We start from the raw sequence: 23,055 nt of genomic DNA, 5'->3' as shown, positions 1-23,055 counted from the left end.
ATGGAGATGTCCTTCTACATACAGTATGTGAGGTTTGCTGAAAGTAGACTTATAGACTAAGAGACTAAGAAAGCAGCACCAGAACAAAAACTAATGAGATTCCAAGATCATTTTAAACATCCAACACATTTAAGGGCCAACACCACTCTCCCTTCATCAGGGCTCAACAAAGGATAAAACGTGGATGAATTGGATGGAGAAAACAGTGACTTCACAGATAGTCATGGCCAAAAATATTGGTACCCTTGCATTTCTGTCAGATAATGCACCACTTCACTCAGAAAATTGTTGCAATTACAAATGTTTAGGCATTTTCATATTTATTTCTTTTGTTTGTATTGGTATGACACAAAAAAGTGGAGAAACAAAAAGCCAAATATGACACATTCCACGCAAAACTGCCAATATTTTTGGCCATGACTGTATATATTAGAACCAGTATTATTATTATTATTAGACAGGATTTATATAGTGCCAACTATTGACGCAGTGCTTTACAACATGAGGGCAGACAATAAAATTACAATTATACAATTACAATTCAATACAGTAGGAATCAGAGGGCCTTGCTCATTAGCATTTACAATCTAGGAGGGAGGGTCAAGAGATACAAAAAGGTAATAACTGTGGGGGATGAGCTGATAGAAAAAATAAAAGAACAATTGTTAGGTGGAGGTGGGATAGGCATCTCAGAAGAGAAGGGTTTTCGTTGAAAATTGACATAGTAGGAGATAGTTGGTCAGATTGCCTTAGGGCAGGGGTGGGCAACTGTGGCCCTCCAGCTGTTGTAGAACTATAAGTCCCATGAGGCATTGCAAAACTGACAGTTACAAGCATGACTCCCAGAGGCAGAGGCATGATGGGACTTGTAGTTCACCAACAGCTGGAGGGCCACAGTTGCCCACCCCTGCCTTAGGGTGTTCATTAGGATGGAAGAGACTCGGGGAAGTGCTGGAAGTGAGCATGGGATGAGGTGAAAAAGGAGCTAGATAGCAGCAGGTCTTGGGAGGAACAAAGAGAACAAATTTGCTGGTATTTTGAGACAAGGTTTTGTGATATAGCTGGGAGCAGAGCTGTAGATGGCTTTGTAAGCTATTGTTAGTATTTTGAATTTAAAGTGTTACTAAACCCACAACAGTAAAATCAGTCTGTATATGCAGTAAGGCTAGGTTCAAACCTATGCAGTTTGCGTTTGATGCGTTTCTGCAGGGTGTTTTGCGGTTCATTTTGCGTTTCTACACATGCATTTTTGCCACGTTTTTGATGAGTTTTTTTTCTTGCTGCTAGGCAGATTTAAAATGCAAAATGCTTCAAAACGCTGCAAAAACACATTACATGCTTTTCTGCAGTGTTTCCATTGCAGTCTATAGAACCAAAAAAACACAACTTTTTGCATTTAGAAAAGTCCCTGACCCTTTCCAAAAAACGCACCGGATGAAAACACGGAGATGTGAACGTGTCCCATAGGAAATCATGTTAAATAGACTGTAGTGCGTTTCTGCAAAACGCTGCAGAAAACACTTAGGTGTGAACCTGTGGTAAAGCATGCTTGTTAAATTCAGTGTGGAAACTAAGGGGGTTAATTCTCTGCATTGTGTAAAAGGGATGTTTTATCCTGTCTTCTCTGATCCTCCCCTTCGTCTACTGTCCCCAATCCATCTGCTGATAGTACAGAGCCCTAGGAGAAAGCTGCACATGCTCAGTTTGCTGTGTATTGCTACAGAGGTTTTTTTTTTTTTTCTTGGGAGAGTGCATGTGATCGGCTCAATCAACGCTGTCCAGAGGGTCAGGGGTCCTACAGCCTCATAGGACAATCAGGGGAGAATGAAAACTCCTCCTACAAGATTAACTAGTGCTCTGCTGGATACTGAAGTCACAAGACTGCTCTAACTACTGATGAGAAAAGGTATTTAGCAGTTTATATTTACTAAAATCATCTCATTTCCATGTTGTGTGTACTGTGGAAGACCAGATATAGAGAATGCAGGGTCCTGATTTTAGCAACACTTTAATTCGGTGGATGAGTGGAAGCCTGTGGAGAGACTGGCAGAGAGGGACAGAGGTTAGTAAGGTGGACGAGTCTGCCAGCAGCATTCATAATGGACTGAAGGGAGATAGCCTATGTAAAAGGTAAGCCAATGAGGAGAAAGATGCAGTAATTGAGGCAAGAGATGGCCAGGGAGTGAATTAGGTTTGTGGTGTCATTGGTTAGGAAGGGATGTATTTTTAGAGATGTTGCTGAGGTTGAGGTGGCAGGCTATTGACAGTGATTGGATGTGGCCCTAAAAAGTAGAGTTCAGAGTCCAGGATAGCATCTAGCACCTTGGTATGTGGAGATGGATTTATAGAGTGCCATAGATCTTGTCAGAGAAATCAGGGGAAGAGGCACATGAGAGGAAAAATATTATGAGCTCGGTTTTGGATAGACTGAGCTTGAGGAAGTGGTGTGACATCCAGACCGATATGTCTGTTAGTAAATTAGTGATGCATGTGGAGACAGAGGGGTGAGGGATAGATCTGAGTGTCATCAGTGCAGAAATGGTATTGGAAGCCATGGGAAGCCAGTATTGGAACTCTTTTCATGGAGGAACAATTTGACAGCAGTTGCTCAGCAGCAATCAAGAAAGACTGTCATTTTATCCACTAGTGGTGTTCCCTTGCTGCTCCGTTCTTGCCTAACCCCATATATTCTTCATGCCAGGTGGTGCTGTCCCTCATGACAAAGTACTGCATACTAGGAGATCACATGCTTTCCGACATCTAGCATCATCAGGCATTTTACAACAACTATAGCAGGGGAGCATAGAAAGGTGATTAAAAGAGAGCTAGGGCTGGGCTTTTAACAGAATTTAAGGTTTAGAAAATGTTATTTTTCTAGATAAAACACAAAAATAACAAAGCAAAAACACAGCTACTGGGTGCTATACTATATATGCAACATTAAAAAATGCATAGTGCCTGAGAAAATACATTTCTACTGCTCTGCTAGTAATTATTAACAATCTTACAATTCCTCTCCACAGTAATATATTGCATAATGTATTATATTGCATTTCAGCAGGGTAATCACTAGGGAGAGACCGGACCAGGGGAACCAGGAGATGCAGAGTTGAATGCATTTTAGTTTTGCAGCCACCAAGGAGATGAATACGTCTATGCATTTCAGGTATGCAGACACCAGGGAGAAGCTGGACCAGAAGAACCAGGGGTAGCAAAGTTTAATGCATTTCAGTAATGGGAACACCAGGGAGAGGCTGAACCATAGGAATCAAGAGATGGAGATTTTTACATATTTTAGTGATGCAGGCAAGAGGGTGAATCTGGACCACAGTTTCCAGGGGATTCAGGGTTAAATGAATTTCAGTAATAGGGCCAATGGTCCAATCGAGATTTGATTTTGCAGTTGTATCATGCACAATTTAAAAATGTTTCTGCATAATCTGCTGCATTTTTTAAAACCTATTTTAACCTATGGCCTAAAGACAACAAAAAAAATAAATAAAGCTAATATGTATTTAAGAAACAAATGTTTTATATCAGCTATATGTTCAAGATACCTATTGCAAAAATGCATCAGTTTTCCTTGTGAAATTTCCATTTACAGAGAATATTTTGTTGGTATCTGAAATGGAAGAGCAATACAGCCACCCGCTGGCTACAGAATATTAACAGAACGAAATCCTTCACAGATAATACAAAACATCTATCTCTAGGTTTGCTGCAAAACCACTAAACACTTCACTTTTAAGAACCGTTCAAATGTTTTCTTCCAACATTAAGTGGCAGCTACAATCAAAATGATATAAAAAAAATTCTCACGGTGACTGTGTGTCAATGTGCAGCCAGTTCTCAGTTCTGTTATTTTCTTAAAGCTGAACTCAAGGCAGATATAACCCCAATTTCAAAAAAGTTGGGACGCTATGTAAAATCTACATTAAAGCAGAGTTCCACCCATTCTTCATACTTTAAATGATTATGTTGTCCCTGTGAAATAAAGAACAAGTTGGATATTTTTTTTTTTAATATACATACCTTTAAATCCACTGCAAGCCTGCAGTTCTGGTCCCGAGTAGTGCATGCTGGGATAGCCAGCAGCACTGATTCCCGGAAATAAATACTTGTGGGCTTCAGATATCCACAGCCATCATGGCGCCTGCCTGCTTCCGAGATCATGGTACATTTTTATAGTTACGAATTACAATGCTTTTACTATTGAATTATTCCATTTGTTAATGTTATTTGAAAGGTCATCGTGGTACTGCTTTTGCCAAAAATTTATTAGGGGGACTGGAGCTCCACTTTAAAACCGAATGCAATGATTTGCAAATCTCACAAACCCATATTTTGCTCACAATAGAAAATAGAAAACAGATTTAAAGTTTAACCACTTGCCCTCCAGAGGATTTACCCCCCTTCCTGACTAGGCCATTTTTTGCGTTATGGAGCTGCGTTACTTTAACTGACAATTGCACAGTCATGCATAACTGCACCCAAATGAAATGTATGTCTTTTTTTTCCCCACAAATGGAGCTTTCTTTCGGTGGTATTTGATTGCCTTTGTGGTTTTTATTGTTTGCGCTAAAAAAAATTTTGAGGGAAAAAAAAAACTATATTTTTGACTTTTTGCTATTAAACATGTCCACTAAAAAAATTTTAAAAATCTAATTTCGGCATAAATTTAGGCCAAAATGTATTCTGCTACATGTCTTTGCTAAAAAACAAAATCCCAATACGTGTAAATTAATTGGTTTATGTGAAAGTTATAGAGTCTACAAATGGCGGTATATATACTAGAATTTTTATTTTTATTATACTAGTAATTATACCAGTAATGATGGCGATCAGCGACTTATTCATAGTGCCTCAGAAAATACATTTCTGCTGCTCTACTAGTAATTATTAACAACCTTACAATTCCTCTCCGCAGTAATATATTGCATAATGTAATATAATGCATTTCAGCAGGGTAATCACTAGGGAGAGAACGGACCAGGGGAACCAGGAGATGCAGAGTTGAATGCATTTTAGTATTGCAGCCACCAGGGAGATTAATTATTTGATGCATTTCAGTTATGCAGACACCAGGGAGAAGCTGGACCAGAAGAACCAGGGGTAGCAGAGTTTAATGCATTTCAGTAATGGGAACACCAGGGAGAGGCTGAACCATAGGAATCAAGAGATGGAGATTTTTACATGATTTAGTGATGCAGGCAAGAGGGTGAAGCTGGACCACAGTTTCCAGGGGATTCAGGGTTAAATGAATTTCAGTAATAGGGCCAATGGTCCAATCGAGATTTGATTTTGCAGTTGTATCATGCACAATTTAAAAATGTTTCTGCATAATCTGCTGATATGTTGATATGTTTTCTATTTCCATTTGTGAATTAAATATGAATTTGAGTTTATAAGATTTGAAAATCATTGATTTGTGTTTTTATGTAGATTTTACACAGTGTTCTAGCTTGTTTGGAATTGGGGTTGTAGAAGTGACACAAACAAATGCAGGTAAATTCATTAATACATCATTAAATATAACTCAGGTGTGTAGCAGCACCTAGACTGGGAAAGAAAAAGGACAGGACTGGGAACCAACCAGATATGCTGGATGCAAATGTGCTGACAAGGAACATGCTGATAGATGGAGAGAGCAGAGACATGACCTCCTTAGTCTGATACTGTTCCTTCACTGTCCAATGGATGAAAAGCAATTCCACCAGCAGGTAAAACTTCTCCCACATATCCATTTCAGCTGTATATGTAGATGTTGCCTGGAGTTAAAATTTAAAGCCCCATTTCGAGTTCAAGGTGACAACTTCCCACAGGAATTACTAGCTCAGCCTTGCACAAAGTAAGCTGGTCCCATACATTACAATCTAATTGTACAACCTCCTATAGATTTGTTCACAGATACTTAAATTAGAGGATCTACCTAAACAAATCCAATCATGATGTCCCTTCCTCTACATCGGGGTTGGTGAACCTAAAGGAGATGGAACAATCCTATTGGCAAATTGTGTGACCACCAATGGCTTCTGCTGCCTTTAGTGATGTAAAATATCTCTCCTCTAGTATTGGCAGCTGGTACACCTGGAAAATGAAATGCAGAAACCTCAGTTACACAGTACCCAAGATATATAAGGTAGGTTATCCAGCATTGTAAGCTCCAAGGAGCAGGGCCCTCCTAACCCTCTAGTATTGAACTGTATTGTTGCTGTATTGTCTCCCTTTATATTGTAAAGCGCTGAGCAAACTGTTGGCGCCATATAAATCCTGTATAATAATAATAATATAATAATTCCAGCATCTATGTGGAAGTAAAAGACCAGTTTAGCAGACTGACCCACTACACATATAACTGCAATAATGTAACAGCATAAAAGGAGGTTAGACTTAATAAGGGAATTTTAGATTTGGGTCCTAAAAGAAATCTGCCTAAAAAAAATGCCTCTGTGAAAAGCCTACCTAGATGCACTCAGATTGGCACTGTGGCCCCAATATATGTATACACAGGGGGCCATTTTCTTTAACTGGAGTGTGCAAAATTGGGTGCAATGCTGCACAGAAACCAATCAGCTTCCAGGTTTTATTGCCAAAGCTTAATTGAACAAGCTGAGGATAGAAGCCGCACAGCTGCACCAGACTCTGGGTGCTTCCGTTTTAGCAAATCTTCTTCAAAGCCTACAGACCAAGTGAACTTTCAGTTATAGTCAGCTTGTCTCCTGTCAGCATGCAATAGAGAAGGACCCTTGATCTCTCTATGGAAGTATTGGTCTCTTCAGACCACTGCTTCCACACAGAGGGCACACGGTCTTCTCTGCATCATGCTGGCAGTGGACAGGCTGTCCTACGCAGGGTGTGGCTGTTTCTTAAGGAAAACAAAGACCTTACACACCTTTTGTTTTGATATTTAAAGTACATAACACCCTCACCTTGTCAAACAAAACAACTTATTCAGTTTAAAACAGAAATGAAAGGCAAAGCTTTTGTGTATAGATATAAAAGAACATTCTAAACACTTTTTTTCCCCTTTTTTTTTTTTTTAGCGCCAACAGTTTGCTTAGCGCTTTACAATATAAAGGGAGACAATACAGCAACAATACAGTTCAATACAAGAGGGTTAGGAGGGCCCTGCTCCTTGGAGCTTACAATGCTGGATAACCTACCTTATATATCTTGGGTACTGTGTAACTGAGGTTTCTGCATTTCATTTTCCAGGTAAGTGACCACATTCTCTCTGTTCCCAGCTGCATAAGAGTAGGGGGAGGAGAAACAGCATACCTTAGTCTTCCCAGTGAATGCGGGGGGGGAGTCTTATCATTGGAGGAATGACCAATGGTGTGTTCTCCTGCTTAGTGTGGTCAGTTTTTAATAGGAAAGCAGAGGAGCTGGCAGGAACACCAGGGATTTCACAGAAGGAAGCAATACAAAGAGAACTGGATTTTTTTATACAAATACATGGTACAGAAAACACATATTAGGAATATGAAATGTTGGGTTTACATATTCTTTAATGTATTTAGCTGGTTTAAACTGAAAGTTCAGCTGGGCTTTAAACTGTCCTGTGAAGTGCCCTCTTGGAATACAGTCAGAGAAATAAAGAATAATGGTCCAGATTAAGTCATTTTAGGCACCAACACAGTTCCCTTATTGCATCTATGATCACATACTTGCTCCCTCCTCATCTGTGAAGACAGAATTCTGGAGCTGAGAGTGCATCTCACTCACCTTTGTCGGTTTCCAATCGTCTAGTTTTGGGTCCAACACCACGTCATAGCAGAACGCTCCAGAGATCACTGTACACATAGAACACAAACACGTACAAGATGTTAGATGAATGGCTTTGATACATAAGCTGTCTGTATGAGCAGATTAGCAAAACCTTTGGCAAGCACTGATGGAAATGTTGTAGACATGGTGGAGGATATCTTGAGAAAGTGCCAGGCTAAGCCTGTCCATATTTTGCATGTCTGAGGATGAAGCCAGCCACCAGACTCCACTGAATACCCATCAAGAGAAACTGTTAAGTAGCACATCAATAGATACTAAACTGAAAGATCCAAGTGGACACATGCAATCAATTCAGTCACCTTTTACTTTAAAATTACACAAGCCGGGCATTTGAAGATGTTTATGAACATGTTCATAAATGTGCCTATTTCTGTGATAATCGAGGCTTTATTTGATAGCTGTTCACAAAGCCAACACAAAGACTTGTCCACTATACAAGGCTGACCAAGAAGATATCCAGGGAGGAAGAACAGTAAGCCTCTCAGCCTGAACAGATGATCTTTAGGAAAGACTATGTCAGCAATGTCCCATTGCTAATTAAATAATCAGCAACCACAAGGAGGCTGGATTGCTGGTTATCAAAGAACAAGCACGTTTATCACTGTGCCATCATTTTTGTATACTAAGTTTGTTAAATTCTAATGACAGCCACACTGAACTTTGGCCAAGGAGTTGCTTTACAGGAAAAGCAAAAACTAAATTTTTTTTTTTATTTTGGGTGGAATAAAAAAGGGCTAATTCCTCCTCAGGGTTTTCGCAGGACCTCAATGGAAAGATCTACCAAGTAGCACAGCTCAGCATTTTATCCAGGATTCAGGTTGCAGGCCTAAAATGACTCCACATGAAGAGTCTCATACAGCATCAACAGATTCTCCATAGAAATACAAAGAGCACACCCTAGGGCACTGAACTTCTTTCATGATTTTATATAAAGAACGAAGCACTGCAAAAAATACCATTAATGGTTTACCCTAGGGCTTGAAATTTCCACTCGCCTGCTCGCCAATAGCGAGTTGAAATTATGGTGGGGGCGAGTGTGTCCCCCAGGGCCATCTTGCTGAGCAGGCTCTGAGCTCAGGCCGGATCTGTCATTGGCACTGGGAGCCATCAGATTGCTCAATAACTGAGTTCAGTGAAAGCAAAGGAAGGAGTGTGTGCTGTGCTCTGTGCCTCCCCCTAGAGTGCAGTACCCGGATCTGTGAGTGAACAACGAAGTACTGCAACTTTTAATTGTACATATGTCTGTGTGTATGTACATGTGTGTATCTGTACATGTGTCTGCGTGTATGTACATGTATGTATGTGTGTGTGTGTCTCTGTGTGTGTGTGTACGTACATGTGTCTGTGCATGTGTATGTACATGTATCTGTGTGTATGCGTGTCTGTACGTGCCTGTGTGTGTATACATGTGTCTGTATGTGCGTGTACATGTGTCTCTGTGCGTGTGTGTACAGGTTTCTGTGTGTGTATGTGTATATACATGTCTGTGTGTGTACAGGTGTCTCTGTTTGTGTGTGTTTGTTGGTGGTAAGTAACTCTAAGGCCTGGCTAGTAGCTCAAGACTTGAAATTTTAATCCCTGTACCCTACAGGTTGAATTCCACCCGAAAATGTTAAACCGTATTGCTGCATACGAATGAACATGCTAGACCATACGTTGCATGGTTGGTTTTCTTATCACTTGCCATTTAGAGGTCGGTTGGTGTTAAAGAATAAGTTCAGTTTTCAACAAAAAATACAGTGCTCAGCATAATTTTCGTGGTTCCTCTCCATTCCGTTTATCGGGCATGTTGGAAAATTTGTGAAAAATTACCGATTTTCGAAATCATTGGTGACACCATCAGATTACAGAACGAACTATATTTTCGATCGAAAAATCATTTGGAATTCGACCCATGTATGGCCTGCTTAAGTAACACTCTTTTATAATCAACTGTTTGCAGGACACTTGTATAATGAATAATTAGACTCACCTGTAGTTTAATTCTTGTTAATTAGGATTTTGTTGTCTAAAATTTAGCTTTGCTCCTAAGACTTTCATTGGGGTGTATTCACTTTGCAACATGGTCTTGAATGAATTTGTTAGGAAAAATACTTTTCTGTCCATTTTATATCAAGCTATCACAAAGATTTTACAATTAAAGGCAGCTTGTAGCACCCACACAGTTAATCCTTGGTAGGATTTTTAATAACCATACTTCCCAGACTCGTGGCTGACAAAACCGTGTTTTTAAGATATAAGACAAAAAAAAGAACGACAATTTTTAACTTTTTGCTATTAAGCATATCCAGTAAAAAATTTTAAAAATCAAATTTCGAATTTATTCTGCTACATGTCTTTGCTAAAAAAAAATCCCAATACATGTAAATTAATTGGTTTACGTGAAAGTTATAGCATTAACAAATGGCGGTATATATATTGGAATTTTTTTTTTCCTTTACTAGTAATGGCGGCGATCAGCGACTTATAGCGGGACTGCGGCGAGCATTCTGACACTGTGGGGAACTGACTTGGTGTCACTGACATCCCCAGTGACACCAATACAGTGATCAGTGCTAATAAAAAGCACTGACACTGTACTAATGGCACTGGGCAGGAAAGGGGTTAACATGTGGGGCAATCAAAGGGTTAACTGTGAGCTGTTTCACAGTAAGCTGTGTGTGTGTGCTTTCAACTGTAAGCACAATGCTTTGTATGGCTCTACTATGTAGAGCCATACAAAGCAGTGTGCAGGAGCTGACAGGAGAGAGATCTGTATTGTTTACATACAGTTCTCTCCCCCTTCAGAAATACTCGGTGATCACCGGGTGCCGGCAAGTAATCACCAGCTGGGACCCAGTGATTGACAGCCGAGGCCACGAGTGGCCAGAACTGCAAAATCACGTATATATATATGTGATTTTGCACACCTGTGCCACCCTGTAGCAGTATTCCTACTATAGGGCGGACGGGAAGCGGTTAAAAAAAGGCAGCTTGTATCTGATTTCATCTACAGATAAAAATAAAACAATGGAATACAATATTAACACACCACATTATCAACATTTCAAGGCCCTGACCGTCTGTTAAAACACAACTATAAATATTGGCTGGAGACCAAAGCTGCATCCAAAAATATAGGAAAATGCATGATATGAGCTTGCGGCAATACATGTGGTGGATATATTGCTATCAAAAGTGATAGTAAATCATCTGCACTGAAAATGACTACATTTCCATACATGTTATCTATCTGAACTCCGCTCCGTTGGCATATGCCCTGTTGCTAAGCAGTCTGGCTAACCAGAAGGACTGAGACTGCACAGCACTGCTATAAAACACTTTCACTTACAGGACTGTAAACTAACAGGAGGCAAAACGAAAATTTAATGATAAAAATATAGCAAGCTCTTCAAATATATAAAAAAAAAAAGCAGCTGTGGTTTAACTAGAAAGACTCTGGAATGAGCAGAATGGAAAACAAGATTTTTTTTTTTTTTTTTAAAGCAACAAAATGTGTGAAGAGAAGAACATTGAGGTAACAAGTGAGACCCAGGATCTGGAAATGTTTCCAAGTTGTTTACTTTAGTGTTACTAAACCCACAACAGGAAAATCAGTCTGTATATGCAGTAAACCATGCTTGTTATACTCACCTTGGAACCCAAGGGGTTAATTTACTCCGCACTGTGTAAAAAGGATGTTTGACCCTGTCACCTCCGATCCTCCTCTTCTACAGTCCCCAATCCATATGCTGATAGTACAAAGCCTTGGGGGCAAGCTGCACATGCTCAGTTTGGTGTGCATTGCTAGAGACTTTTTTTCTTCTTGGAACAGGGCATGTGATCAGCACATTGCCAATAAGTGCTGTCCAGACGGAGGGTCGGGGGTCCTGCAGCCTCACAGGACAAGCTTTAACCACCTCCTACAAGCTTTAACCAGTGCTCTGCTGAACACTGATGGAAGTCACAAGACTACTATATAGTGCTAATGATAAAATGTATTCAGCTGTTTATATTTACTAAATCATTGTATCTCCATGTTCTGTGTACTGTGGGAGACTAGATACAGTGAATGCAGAGTCCTGGATTTAGTAACACTTTAAAATCATTGTAAAAGAGGAGCCTATTCTTTGCCTTTGCAGGAAAGGAGGTTTAACCTCCCCATGTGGAAAGGCTTCTTTGCAGTAAGATCTGTGAAAATGTGGAATAGACTTCAACAGAGGCTCAAGCCAACTCTACAGACAAAAAGGCTAGAAATCTACAAAATATACCTGGCTATTAGCATTCTTAAGAAAGAACACTGTAGATTTTAGTACATATTATTTATTACAGGAATTGATATAGTGCTGATAATTTCACAGATCTCTTTTCATATTCACATTCACACCAGACTCTGCCCCTGCCCTCAAGGAGCTTACAACCAAAAGATTCTATCTTACCTGCACACATACATACTGGGGTCAATAACCAAATAAGCTACCTGCATGTCTTTGAATTGTGAGTACCCAGAGGAAAATTACTGATTATCAACTCAGAGAGTATCTAAATCCCTATAGGGGGGGCATGCTTTAAATGTGCTTTTTGTATTCATCTGAATTAACTGCAGATGTATGGTTTTGAGGATGCAAGCTTTCTAAAGATGTACTCCAGGAGAAGTAAAAGTCCTCCCTTACAGTGGGGCTGTGCCCGCAATGACAGGGTTACCTGTTTATGTCTAGGGGGATCAAGTAAAGTAGTTATTTCAAACCAATCTTCCATTCCCACAGGGTCCTCCACATTACTAGACCGGAACCTGCGGCCGGGTGCCCCAATTGCCATCAATACTGATGCAAGGACCAAAACCCTGTAATGAATGTGGAGATTCCAAGGGACAGTTCACTGTCAGAGTGTAGGGGAGCTCTGACTGCTGGGAGAAGCAGAGGATCAGGTAAGTAAAAGTGCTTTTAGCAACATGTGAACATTAATGAGTCGGCACAGTCCAACTGCAAAGGAGGACTTTTACTTTTCCCTGTGTTGGGTTTTAAGGCATTTATTTCTGCCTTTGGTTGCATTCAATGACATAAACCCTGTGACAGAAGCCAGAAAATCCACTCAATCCACCATTGAGTTTTGTGTAATTCAGCGTTTCTCAACCTTTTTACATTCGCTGGACCCTGTATGCATGGTAAATTTGGAGGCCTCCCAGTATAAAATGCAAAAATTGTAAATGTTATTTTTAAGTGGGGAGCCTGAGCCTGGGCCAACCGTCTTCATAAAATCAACTTCACATATTAGAGGACCCTCCATTTTATCAGATTCTCCCTCACATCGGAGCCAAACCTTCACTTACTCTGCATCAGAGTCATGTGCTGCCATGCAGGCGAGCCAGTAGAATTCCTGCTTCCCAGGAACATTTGACTATGACTAGTGGTTATTAGAAACTTGCAATAACTTGCTTTTTGTAAGTATGACAGTAATAAGCTTGCAGGCAGTATGATTGGGAATACACCTCTTGCATGAAAATAGGGGTCCTGCAGATTTCCAACTTAATTCAGTGGGATAAAATGAGAAATGCAGCAATGCTTAGATGAAAAATAGAAGCCCCTCCCAGCACAGTAACTCAGCCTGCTCAATGATCAGACTTGTGCTGACAACCCCTCCCCCCCCCCCCCCGAACAGTCATTCAACCATGAATGAGTTGTTATTAAAAGTTGAGGGTTCACATATACTTTAATGATGCTCAATACATGGTCCCCATGGGTGGAATAAAATGACCATATGAACCTAGATCATTCTCTTTACCTACCATGAAATAGCTCACCACAAAACCGAGGTTTCCGTGCCCCTGGTCAGGCCCCAGGGGTGTCCCTGCTACTACTCTTTCTCCCACCCCATTCCCTCTATTGCTTCCTCCCCCCCTCTTTCATATTCTTCCCTTCTCTCTCCCCTTTCCCTTCATTCCTTTGCTCTTCTCTTCCACTATTCTTTTCTTTCCTCATCCTTCAGCTGGATTCTTCTTGCTCTACAATATTTCCTATTTTCCTTTCACCCGCAACTAGAAACATGGACAAATGCCAAGCTGTATAATCCTGAAACATAATGATTACCCCCATCTCCATGACCTCCAGTGCATATAATCCCCCAGAATATTGTACTATTTCATTCTAAATCACAGTTGTCAGTTGTCCTTTTAATCCGGCCAGCTTATACTTACCTTTTCACACACACACACATTTTCTGTGACATTTCCCCCACTCCTTTTTTTACTTTTTAATATTGATGAAAATAAACATTTGTAAGAGTAGAGATGAATAGTCATTGTGCTCTGTAACACGATGACTGTCCATCTCTACTCTTACAAATGTTTATTTTACTTTCTGTATGTAATTTGAAACTTACAAAGTCTAATAGTCAAGACTGTGTCGCTTGTATTTCAGTCTATTGTTATACAGTATCAACAGTTTGCACAGTGCTTTACAAAATAAAGTGAGACCGTACAGTTAGAATGCAAATTAAGACAAGAAGGCTAGGAGGGATTGCAAGAGGCCGATACTACTTCAAACTCAGTCCAAAAAGACAGTGTTTTACCAGGACTACAATATTCCTAGTCAGACTCGCCATCAAAGCCCCCATTATCCAATTTCACATTTAAAAAAGGACCCCACAGACTTACCTTTACTCTCCTCTTCTGTATTAAAATTGTGTACTCAGATTTTTTTCACGATGTGCATTAAAAGCTATGCAGACCAGTTTCCTGGCTCAAGGATATTTAGCATCATCTAGCTCTTTCCTCCCTAGCTTTATTTGTCCTGGCCTACCACTTTCATTTGCTGTATTTTACTTATTTTAAACAAGGAGGCTTATCATCAATGTGGGCATTACACAAGGTATTCTATCCATGTATTCTATCTATGTACAGTTAGGTCCATATTTATTTGGACACAGGAACAATTTTAGTTTTTTTCCAGTTATTTCCAAAACATATTCAAGCTATAGTTATATAATGGATATGGGCTGAAAGTGCACGCTCTCAGGTTTAATTTGAGGGTATGTACATCCAAAATGCAGGAAGGGTTTAGGAAATACCTTAGTAATTACCTTACCTTAAGAGTAGCCATCCCCCCTTTTTCAAGAGTAGCCATCCCATTGTCCAAAAGTAATTGGACAAATTAATATAATCATAAATAAAATGTTTATTTTTAATATTTTGTTGAGAATCCTTTACTGGGAATGACTGCCTGAAGTCTGGAACCCATGGACATTACCAAAGACTGGGATTCCTCCTTTCTGATGCTTTGCCAGGCTCTAACTGCAGCGGTCTTCAGTTGTGCTTTCTTTCTGCCTTTAGTTTTGCCTTCAGCAAATGAAATGCATGCTCAAATGGGTTGAGATCAGATGATTGACTCGGCCATTGCAGAATATTCCACTTCTTTTCCTTCAAAAGCTCCTTGGTTGCTTTTGTAGTGTGTTTTGGATCATTGTCCATCTGTACTGTGAAGCGCCATCCAATCAACTTTGCTGAATTTGGCTGAATCTGGGCTGACAGTATATCACTAAACACTGCAGAATTCATCGGGCTGCTTCTGTCACATTATCATTAAACACCAATGACCCGTGCCACTAGAAGCCATGTATGCCCATGCCATCACACAGCTTCCACCATGTTTTACAGATGACGTTGTGTGCTTTGGATCATGAGCTGTTCCAAATCTCCTCCACACTTTTTGCTGCCAGTCATTCTTGGATAGATTAATCTTAGTTTCATCCGTCCAAAGAATGCTTTTCCAGAACTGCTCTGGCTTTTTTAGATGTTTTTCGGCAAAGTCTTACGTGGCTTTTCTATTCTTCAGGCTTATGAATGGTTTGCACCTTGTGGTGAACCCTCTGAATCAGCTCTCTTGTAATAGCAATCAGAGCAGCTAACTAGCCTCTTGATCGCTATTAAAAGCAGTGGGAGGGGACGTCCCCCCTCCAGCCGCTTTCCACAGCTTGCTTGGGCTCTCCTGTCCCACCAGCTGATCTGAGCAACCAGTCAACCTGTCTGACAGCTGGTTGGAGATCCAAACAAAGCTGGAAATGGCTTTGATCGGCTTTCCGCTAAGGTAACCCAGAAACGATGACCTGTCATCATTTTCGGTTTACCAGGATGTCAACGGCACCATTTTTAAAAACTCAAAAGCATTCAAAAACAATGATCTTGGTGTTTTGAATGCTTTTAAGTGCAGAAGAGGGATTTCGGGTCTTATAGACCCCAGATCCCTTCATAAAGAGTACCTGTCAGGTGCCTTTTGCGGTCACCAGGATGTTTACATTTCTTGTGACAGCAATAAAAGTGCTAAAAAAAATTTAAAGCAACCGTGTAAAAAAACCAAATAATAAAATAATTAAAAAATAAGTGCCCCCATCCACTCGTGCTTGCAAGCAAAGGAGAACACACACATCCGCCTCTCATGCGCAAAAACACCAATCATCTCACACATGTGAGGTATCACCGGGAATGTCAAATAGGGCAGTAATTCTAGTACCAGATCTCTTCTGTAAATCTAAAGTGGTAACCTGTAAAGGCTATCAAAGCGTTGCCTAATTTACGTCATTTCTTGCTGTTGCACGGGTTTTTGCAATTTTAAAGCATGACATGTTTGGTATCTATTTACTTGGCGTAACATCATATTTTATAATTTACAAAGAATAGGGTTATGTGTTGTGTTTTTTTGCATTATTAAGTGTATTTTTTCCCAAAAACTAGTTTGAAAAACCACTGTGCAAATACTGTGCGACATAAAAAATTGCAAAACCCACCAATTTATTCTCTAGGGCCTCTGCTTGAAAAAAAAAAAAATAATAATGTTTGGGGGTTCTAAAAAACGGATTGCTGCAAGTGAACAAAAAGTGCCAGAAAAAGCCCGGTCCTTAAGTGAATATTTATATTTGTATAACGCCTCTCAAGTGCTAGACAACTGCTTATGTCCAGGCTAAGGGCTCAAAAAAGCAGTGCAGTACAGGGTGTGGTGATGTTTTCAGGAAACCATCTACAGCACCATACAGGCCACTCCCACCAGCCACAATCTGCCTGCATTACATAGAGAAGCACAGACTGCATATAAAATAAGACATGTAATGAAAATGGATTTTATTTTAAAACATTGTTAGCATGTAAATGAGTGGGAAGAGCAGCAACTAGAAAAGGCAAATTATACGCAGATTAAAGTGATACTAAAGGGGTTTTTTTGTACCACTTGCCTACCGGGCACTTATACCCCCTTCCTGCCCAGGCCGATTTTCAACTTTTAGCGCTGTCGCATTTTGAATGCTATTTGCGCGGTCATGCAACACTGTACCCATATGAAATTTTTATAATTTTTCTCACGCAAATAGAGCTTTCTTTTGGTGGTATTTAATCGCCACTTTTATTTTTTGCGCTATAAACAAAAAAAAGAGCAAAACATTTGAAAAAAAAAAGTGTTTCTTTGTTTCTATTTTAAAATTTTGCAAACAGGTAATTTTTCTCCTTCACTGATGTGCATTGATGAGGCTGCACTGATAGGCAGCACAGATGGGTACTGATAGGCAGCATGGATATGCAGAACTGATAGGCAGCACTGATTATGCTGCACTGAAAGCAGCAACGATGGGCACTGCTAGGCACTGATGAACACAGATGGGTGGCACTGCTGGGCACTGATCATCAGTACCGTTCTGTTTTCTGACAATTGCCGGTTATCGGCAGTACTTTTCTCACGCTGTGGCAACCTGAGGAAAGTACAGCCGACAACCAGCAACTGCATTTACCCGGTGATCTGCTGTGTTATTGGACACAGCTGATCACGTGGTAAAAGGCCGCTATGATTGGCATTTTACCACATCACATGATCAGCAGTGTCGATAGGACACAGCGATCACGGAGATCATTTGGCTATAGCCCGGTTGTAAAGTGGTTAAAACAACAAGCATGTCATACTTATCCGCTCGGTGGAATGGTTTTGCACAGAGCAGCCCCGATCCTCCTCTTTTTTGGTCCCTTGCTAGCAATTTCAGCTTCTCCCCTTTTGCTGAGTGCGCCTATAGCGAGCCACATGCTTGCTCCCGAGTCAACTCGGTTTGTCCACAGATATACAGAACATAGCTCAACCCTGCCCCCGATCCCTCCTCACTGGCCACTGCTGTCTCTGAGCCAGTGAGGAAGGATTCACGTACAGCGTTGGATCGAGATCAGGCTCAGATAAGTATTGGGGGGGGGCTAAGGTGGAAGGTTTTTTACCTTCATGCATAAAATATATGAAGGCAAAAACTTTCAGCCTGTACAACCACTTTAAGCTTCCAGTGATTCTAAAAGCAGAAGGTTTTTTATCTTAACGCATTCTAAGCATTAAGGTACAAAAAACCTATGTGTAGCCCCCCCTCCTAGCCACCTCTTATATTTACCCGAGACTGATCTCTATCCAGCACTGTGTCCATGGGCAGCGGCTCTCATCTCTCTGGCCATGGAGGCAGCAGTGGGAGCCATTGGCTCTTGATGTGAGGAGCCTGTGAGGAGACAATGGCGGGTGGGGCAGAGCCGTGCTGTGTGCATCAATTGACACAAAACCACTGCACAGAACAGGTAAGTATGACATGGTTGCTATAAAAAAAAAAAATTCCCTTTACACTTTCAGATTCAAGGCTGAGCCAACCTCATAGAGCACTTTGACCGATTGTATATGTGCTCATGCACTTTGGTACCAGTGATGCTGCTGCCAAATTCCTGGTGGCCAAGTATAAAGGCATTGACAATAATAGGGTTAAAATGCTTTTTAAACATCTGCTATCTTCACCTAAAAGTTTCCCAGGAATATGGCTTACAAATTGATTCTCAAACAATGCTTTATGTACAGTATACTGCTGAAGGATGAAGAACGGATTCACTGGGGTCACCAGTTCCCACAAAAAAATAGCATTCCCGGTAATATCAGGTCACTCTTTTGTGTCTCAATTCCAAGCTTTCATACTATAATAGCAGAAAACGGCAACCTAAATTACAGGCGACTCTGGCTTTAATCTCAGCCTCTTCAGTGGAAATTATTTACGGAAGGGCAGCTCCGTCGCAAGAGAAGAAAGTGCTCGCATTAAATGATTTCAAATGCCTTGATCATTTTTTGTGTGTCCTACAACAGACCGACAACACAAGATTCTTCTTGTGTTCAAAGTACGAGCTTGGGGATGGCAGATGTAGCTGGCACTGTTGCAAGTTGCTTATCCTGCTTGTAAATCTGCTATTCATTAATAATGTATGGCATTTCATCCCATAATTCTGCATTCTCGTCAGAGATTTCATCAATTCTTAATAACGTGCCGCTTATTGTTTTCATTACACAGATACAAGACAGTCATCTCAGTGTGAAGCTTCCAGGATTAAAAGTTTTCTTGTTCGGAATAAACTACCTTTGGTAGAGACGCATGTAAATTGTACTTGATTTGTCACTTTAAGGGCTCATTCACACTTGCTTTGGTCTCTGAAGAGTGATCCATGTTTGGATTACAGAGAGCATTTGAAAAACGGTGAGGCGTTGTAGTATTGCCATATCACCACTTTTTTAACACCTTGAACCCTGCACTTGCCTATGGCAACAGCATGTACTGCACACAGTTGCAGGGCACTTGCAGAACTGCCCCATTCACTTGAGAGAGGGGGTAAATTCCTTGCTGCAGCTGCAAAGCAAAGCATCAAGGCTGCAGCATGTGTACACCCCTGGCTGCTGCAGCTAAACAGGGGAACACTTGGGGGATGGTAAAACACAGCTCAACAGTGGTGTTTTACCACCCCTCAACCACTAATATGAAAGAGCCCTATGGGAATGTTAAACAAAAATCCTAACAGTCTTGTTAACCGCTTCCCCTCCACCCTATAGCAGAAATACTGCTAAAGGGCGGCAAGGGTTGCAAAAAATCACGTCTATATAAGTGATTTTGCAGTTCCGGGTGTTCGTGGTCCCAGCTGTCAATCACCGGGTCCCGGCCGGTGATTACTCTCCAGCACCCGGTGATCGCCAAGCATCTCCGATGGGGGAGAGACCTGTATGTAAACAATACAGATCTCTCCTGTCAGCTCCTGCACACTGCTTTGTATGGCTCTGCATGGCAAAGCAGTGTTCTTACAGTGAAACACAGACAGCCCACATAGTAAAACAGCACACAGTTAACACTTTGATCGCTCCACGTTATCCCCTTCCTGCCCAGTGCCATTAGTACAGTGTCAGTGTCCTTTTAGAAGCACTGATCACTGTATTGGTGTCACTGGGGATTGTCAGTGACACCAAATCAGTTCCCCCCAGTGTCTGAATGCCCGCTGCAGTCCCGCAATAAGTTGCTGATTGCCACTACTAGTAAAAGAAAAGATTTTTTTTTTTAAATTCCAGTATCTATACCGCCATTTGTAAACGCTAACTTTCATGCAAACCAATTAATTTACACGTATTGGGATTTTTTTTTTTCTTTTAGCAAAGACATGTCGAAGAATACATTTTGTCCTAAATTTATAAGGAAATGTGATTTTTTTTAAATGTTTTTACTGGACATGTTTAATAGCAAAAAGTCAAAAATATTGGGGTTTTTTTTCTCAAAACTGCTTATAGTGCAAAAAATAAAAACCGCACAGGCGATCAAATACCACCGAAAGAAAGCTCTATGTGTGGGGAAAAAAGGACGCAAATTTCACTTGAGTGCAGCGTTGCATGACCGTGCAATTGTCAGTTAACATAATGCAGTGCCATATTACAAAAAAATGGCCTGGTCAGAAGGGGGGTAAATCCTCAGGAGGGCAAGTGGTTAAACAAGATGGTAACAGCAAGCTTCAAGTGGTTGTTCTGCCTATTAGGGGCTCATTTACACATTTTACTGCCCCTGCTTTCCCCCATACACATGGCGTGGGAAAAATTGTAACCCATGTCCCATTCAGCAGCTACTACCACTGCTGAATGTGACCCATTCAAGTGAAAAGGGCCATGGAGCTAACCGCCCTGCAACTACATGCAATGCAGCAGTTGTGGCATGGTGCTGTGGGCCTTTCGGGGTTAAAACAGTCAGTAAGGAGGTGACAAATGGTTTCCCAGCCACCTTTCAAGAGTGCCATAGGCTGCTGTGTGCAAACAAGCCATAAAGCTGGCTAGTAAATTGATAAAACTGACAGTCACCACTACTAATAAAATCTTTTTAATATTTCCAAAATGATATAAGCTAAAGCTCATGTGAACAAGGCCATGAGATTCTATGACACTTACATTCTTTACTGCAAAAACAAGTGACAATCCAAGACAGAAACAGTAGGGATTTCTCTACCAATGCTATCAACTCTTCAATCCCATTTCAATAGGGTAATAATGCATAGATGTAACCTAGCTACATAGGAAAGAATGTGAACTATACTTAAACTGAATGTGCTATACTGCATAAAAATAGAAGTAGGATTGGGCTCTAAAACCAAGGAAGGAGTGTCAAGGTTTGAGGGATTTTGTAAATGTTTTTCTGCTTTCCTTTCTTCGCTGGTATTTTCTGGTTTCCCTGAAGGCAGTGGTGACATTGCCCTGGCCGCACAGATGTCCCTTGGGAAAGCAATGTCATCGTTGTCTTCAGGGAAATCCCATACCTAAATCGTAAGATAAAGCAGTATTTTTATACTGCGCATGCACTACATAAAGTGCATGATGTCATAATAATGCCATACATAATTGCATTCATTTGCGGAGGGAAAAAAAATCTTTTCCCCAAGGTCCTGCAAAATGTTGGGAAAGGGTGTATTCCCCCAACAGATGCCAGTAATGTCCTGAGGTGCACTTGCGAGATGAAGCGCATGTATCACAGATATTTTCAAATTGGCGGTGGGGGAACAGGGACCCAGGCAACAGGCAGGACAAAAATAGCCAAGTATTTTCCTGCCCCGGTGCGGTCCCCTCTTTCACCACCTCCCGTCCGGCCGTTGTATATAAACGGCCAGACGGTGGCAGTGCAGGGTCGGGTGGCCGTTTATGAAAGGCCTCCCCACTCCCTGCTTGTGCGCGCTCCCTGGGAGTGCGCAGCACCGCGATCCGGTGCCCGTTGTGTCCTCTGGACACAGTGGAACGCCGATCGTCATACGGGACCTCTGTGCGAGGTCCTGATCATGTGATCACTGATTGGTCAATCAGTGATCACATGCAGAGTAGTAAGCAAGATGTCACTTCTGACATCATTGCTTACTACGTGTGAAATCTGTGAATGATCACAGAGGTCACATGGTACAAGGCTATTCACAACAGCCTTGTACCATGTGACAAACTGTGACCAATCACAGCTCACACAGTAGTTCTGAAAGGCTGCAAAAATGCAGCCAGATAGGAGGAGAAATTATTGCATTTACAGTCTTTATGGATGTAAAAGCAATCAGTGTAAAAAAAAAATAAAAAATCTTCATCGCCCCCCACAAGTAGTACAGTGTCACCATGGTGACACTGTACTGCTAAAGTGACAGTATGTAAAAAAAAAAATATTAAAAAAATGTAAAATTGTTTGGACTTCTTCAGTTACAGTTCAGTTACAAAACAAAATCCCAGTGGTGAATAAATATCACCAAAATAAAGCTTTATCTGTCTCAAAAAAATGCTAAAAAATTCATATGGGTACAGTGTTGCATGACCGCGCAATTGTCATTCAAAGTATGATAGCACTGAAAGCTGAAAATTGGCCTGGACAGGAAGGGGGTTAAAGTGTCCGGACTTGAAGTGGTTAATGTTTTGTACAACCATACTTTATTATTGTGCTTCTCTGGAAATGCTGCTTTTATACATACGACTTTTATGTTGTAAGCTGTATGGCTTTGGTCAATGCCCGTTTTACTGACATGGTTTGTTGGATACTTTACTCTTAAATAAAGAATTTGTAAGAAAAAAAAAAAAGAAGAGTATGAAGGACATGTCTCAAGGATAGAGGCAAGCAAGGTTGTTTATTTCCTCCTGATTCAGATATACTGTACATGTTTATAGAGTGGGGATGGAGGAATGGGTGGTCTTCATTCTTCAACCAAAGCTGGGCACTTTACTCTCACTCCAGTGTCACTTTAAGAGACAGTCTCTGGCACAGTATTAAGGAAAGATCTGCTTAACCGAATAAGCATGAAAGCAGTGTGGCCTGGCAGGCTCTTATTACATTAGCACAGCCAATAAAATATAAAGGACAATACTACCATTCCTGAGCAGTGTAATGTTTCTAGTGGATGAGACTGCTGGGAGCTATTCACAGCTCTCTCTATCCTTACACCACACAAACCATTTCTTTATCTGCTGGTACTTTGCAGCTTGTTGC

The 23,055-nt window shown here is 40.9% G+C and overlaps 1 protein-coding gene across 5 annotated transcripts in view; it reads right to left on the bottom strand.

The window, feature by feature from the left end:
• Positions 1 to 23,055, bottom strand: part of MRPL39 (mitochondrial ribosomal protein L39) — a 151,525-nt gene that overhangs the window by 60,872 nt on the left and 67,598 nt on the right. For all 5 annotated transcript variants that reach the window (XM_089657367.1, XM_089657370.1, XM_089657371.1 and 2 more), the window contains exon 5: positions 7,726 to 7,793. In XM_089657367.1, the coding sequence (XP_089513493.1) occupies positions 7,726 to 7,793 (68 nt within the window). The remainder of the gene's footprint in view (positions 1 to 7,725; positions 7,794 to 23,055) is intronic.

Source organism: Staurois parvus, unplaced genomic scaffold, assembly GCF_062004578.1.
Source record: "Staurois parvus isolate SC_StPar_1 unplaced genomic scaffold, SC_StPar_1.0 ptg000988l, whole genome shotgun sequence".
Lineage (NCBI taxonomy): Eukaryota > Metazoa > Chordata > Amphibia > Anura > Ranidae > Staurois > Staurois parvus.
Note: the sequence above shows the minus strand (reverse complement) of the source record. Positions and strands in the feature narration are given on the sequence as shown.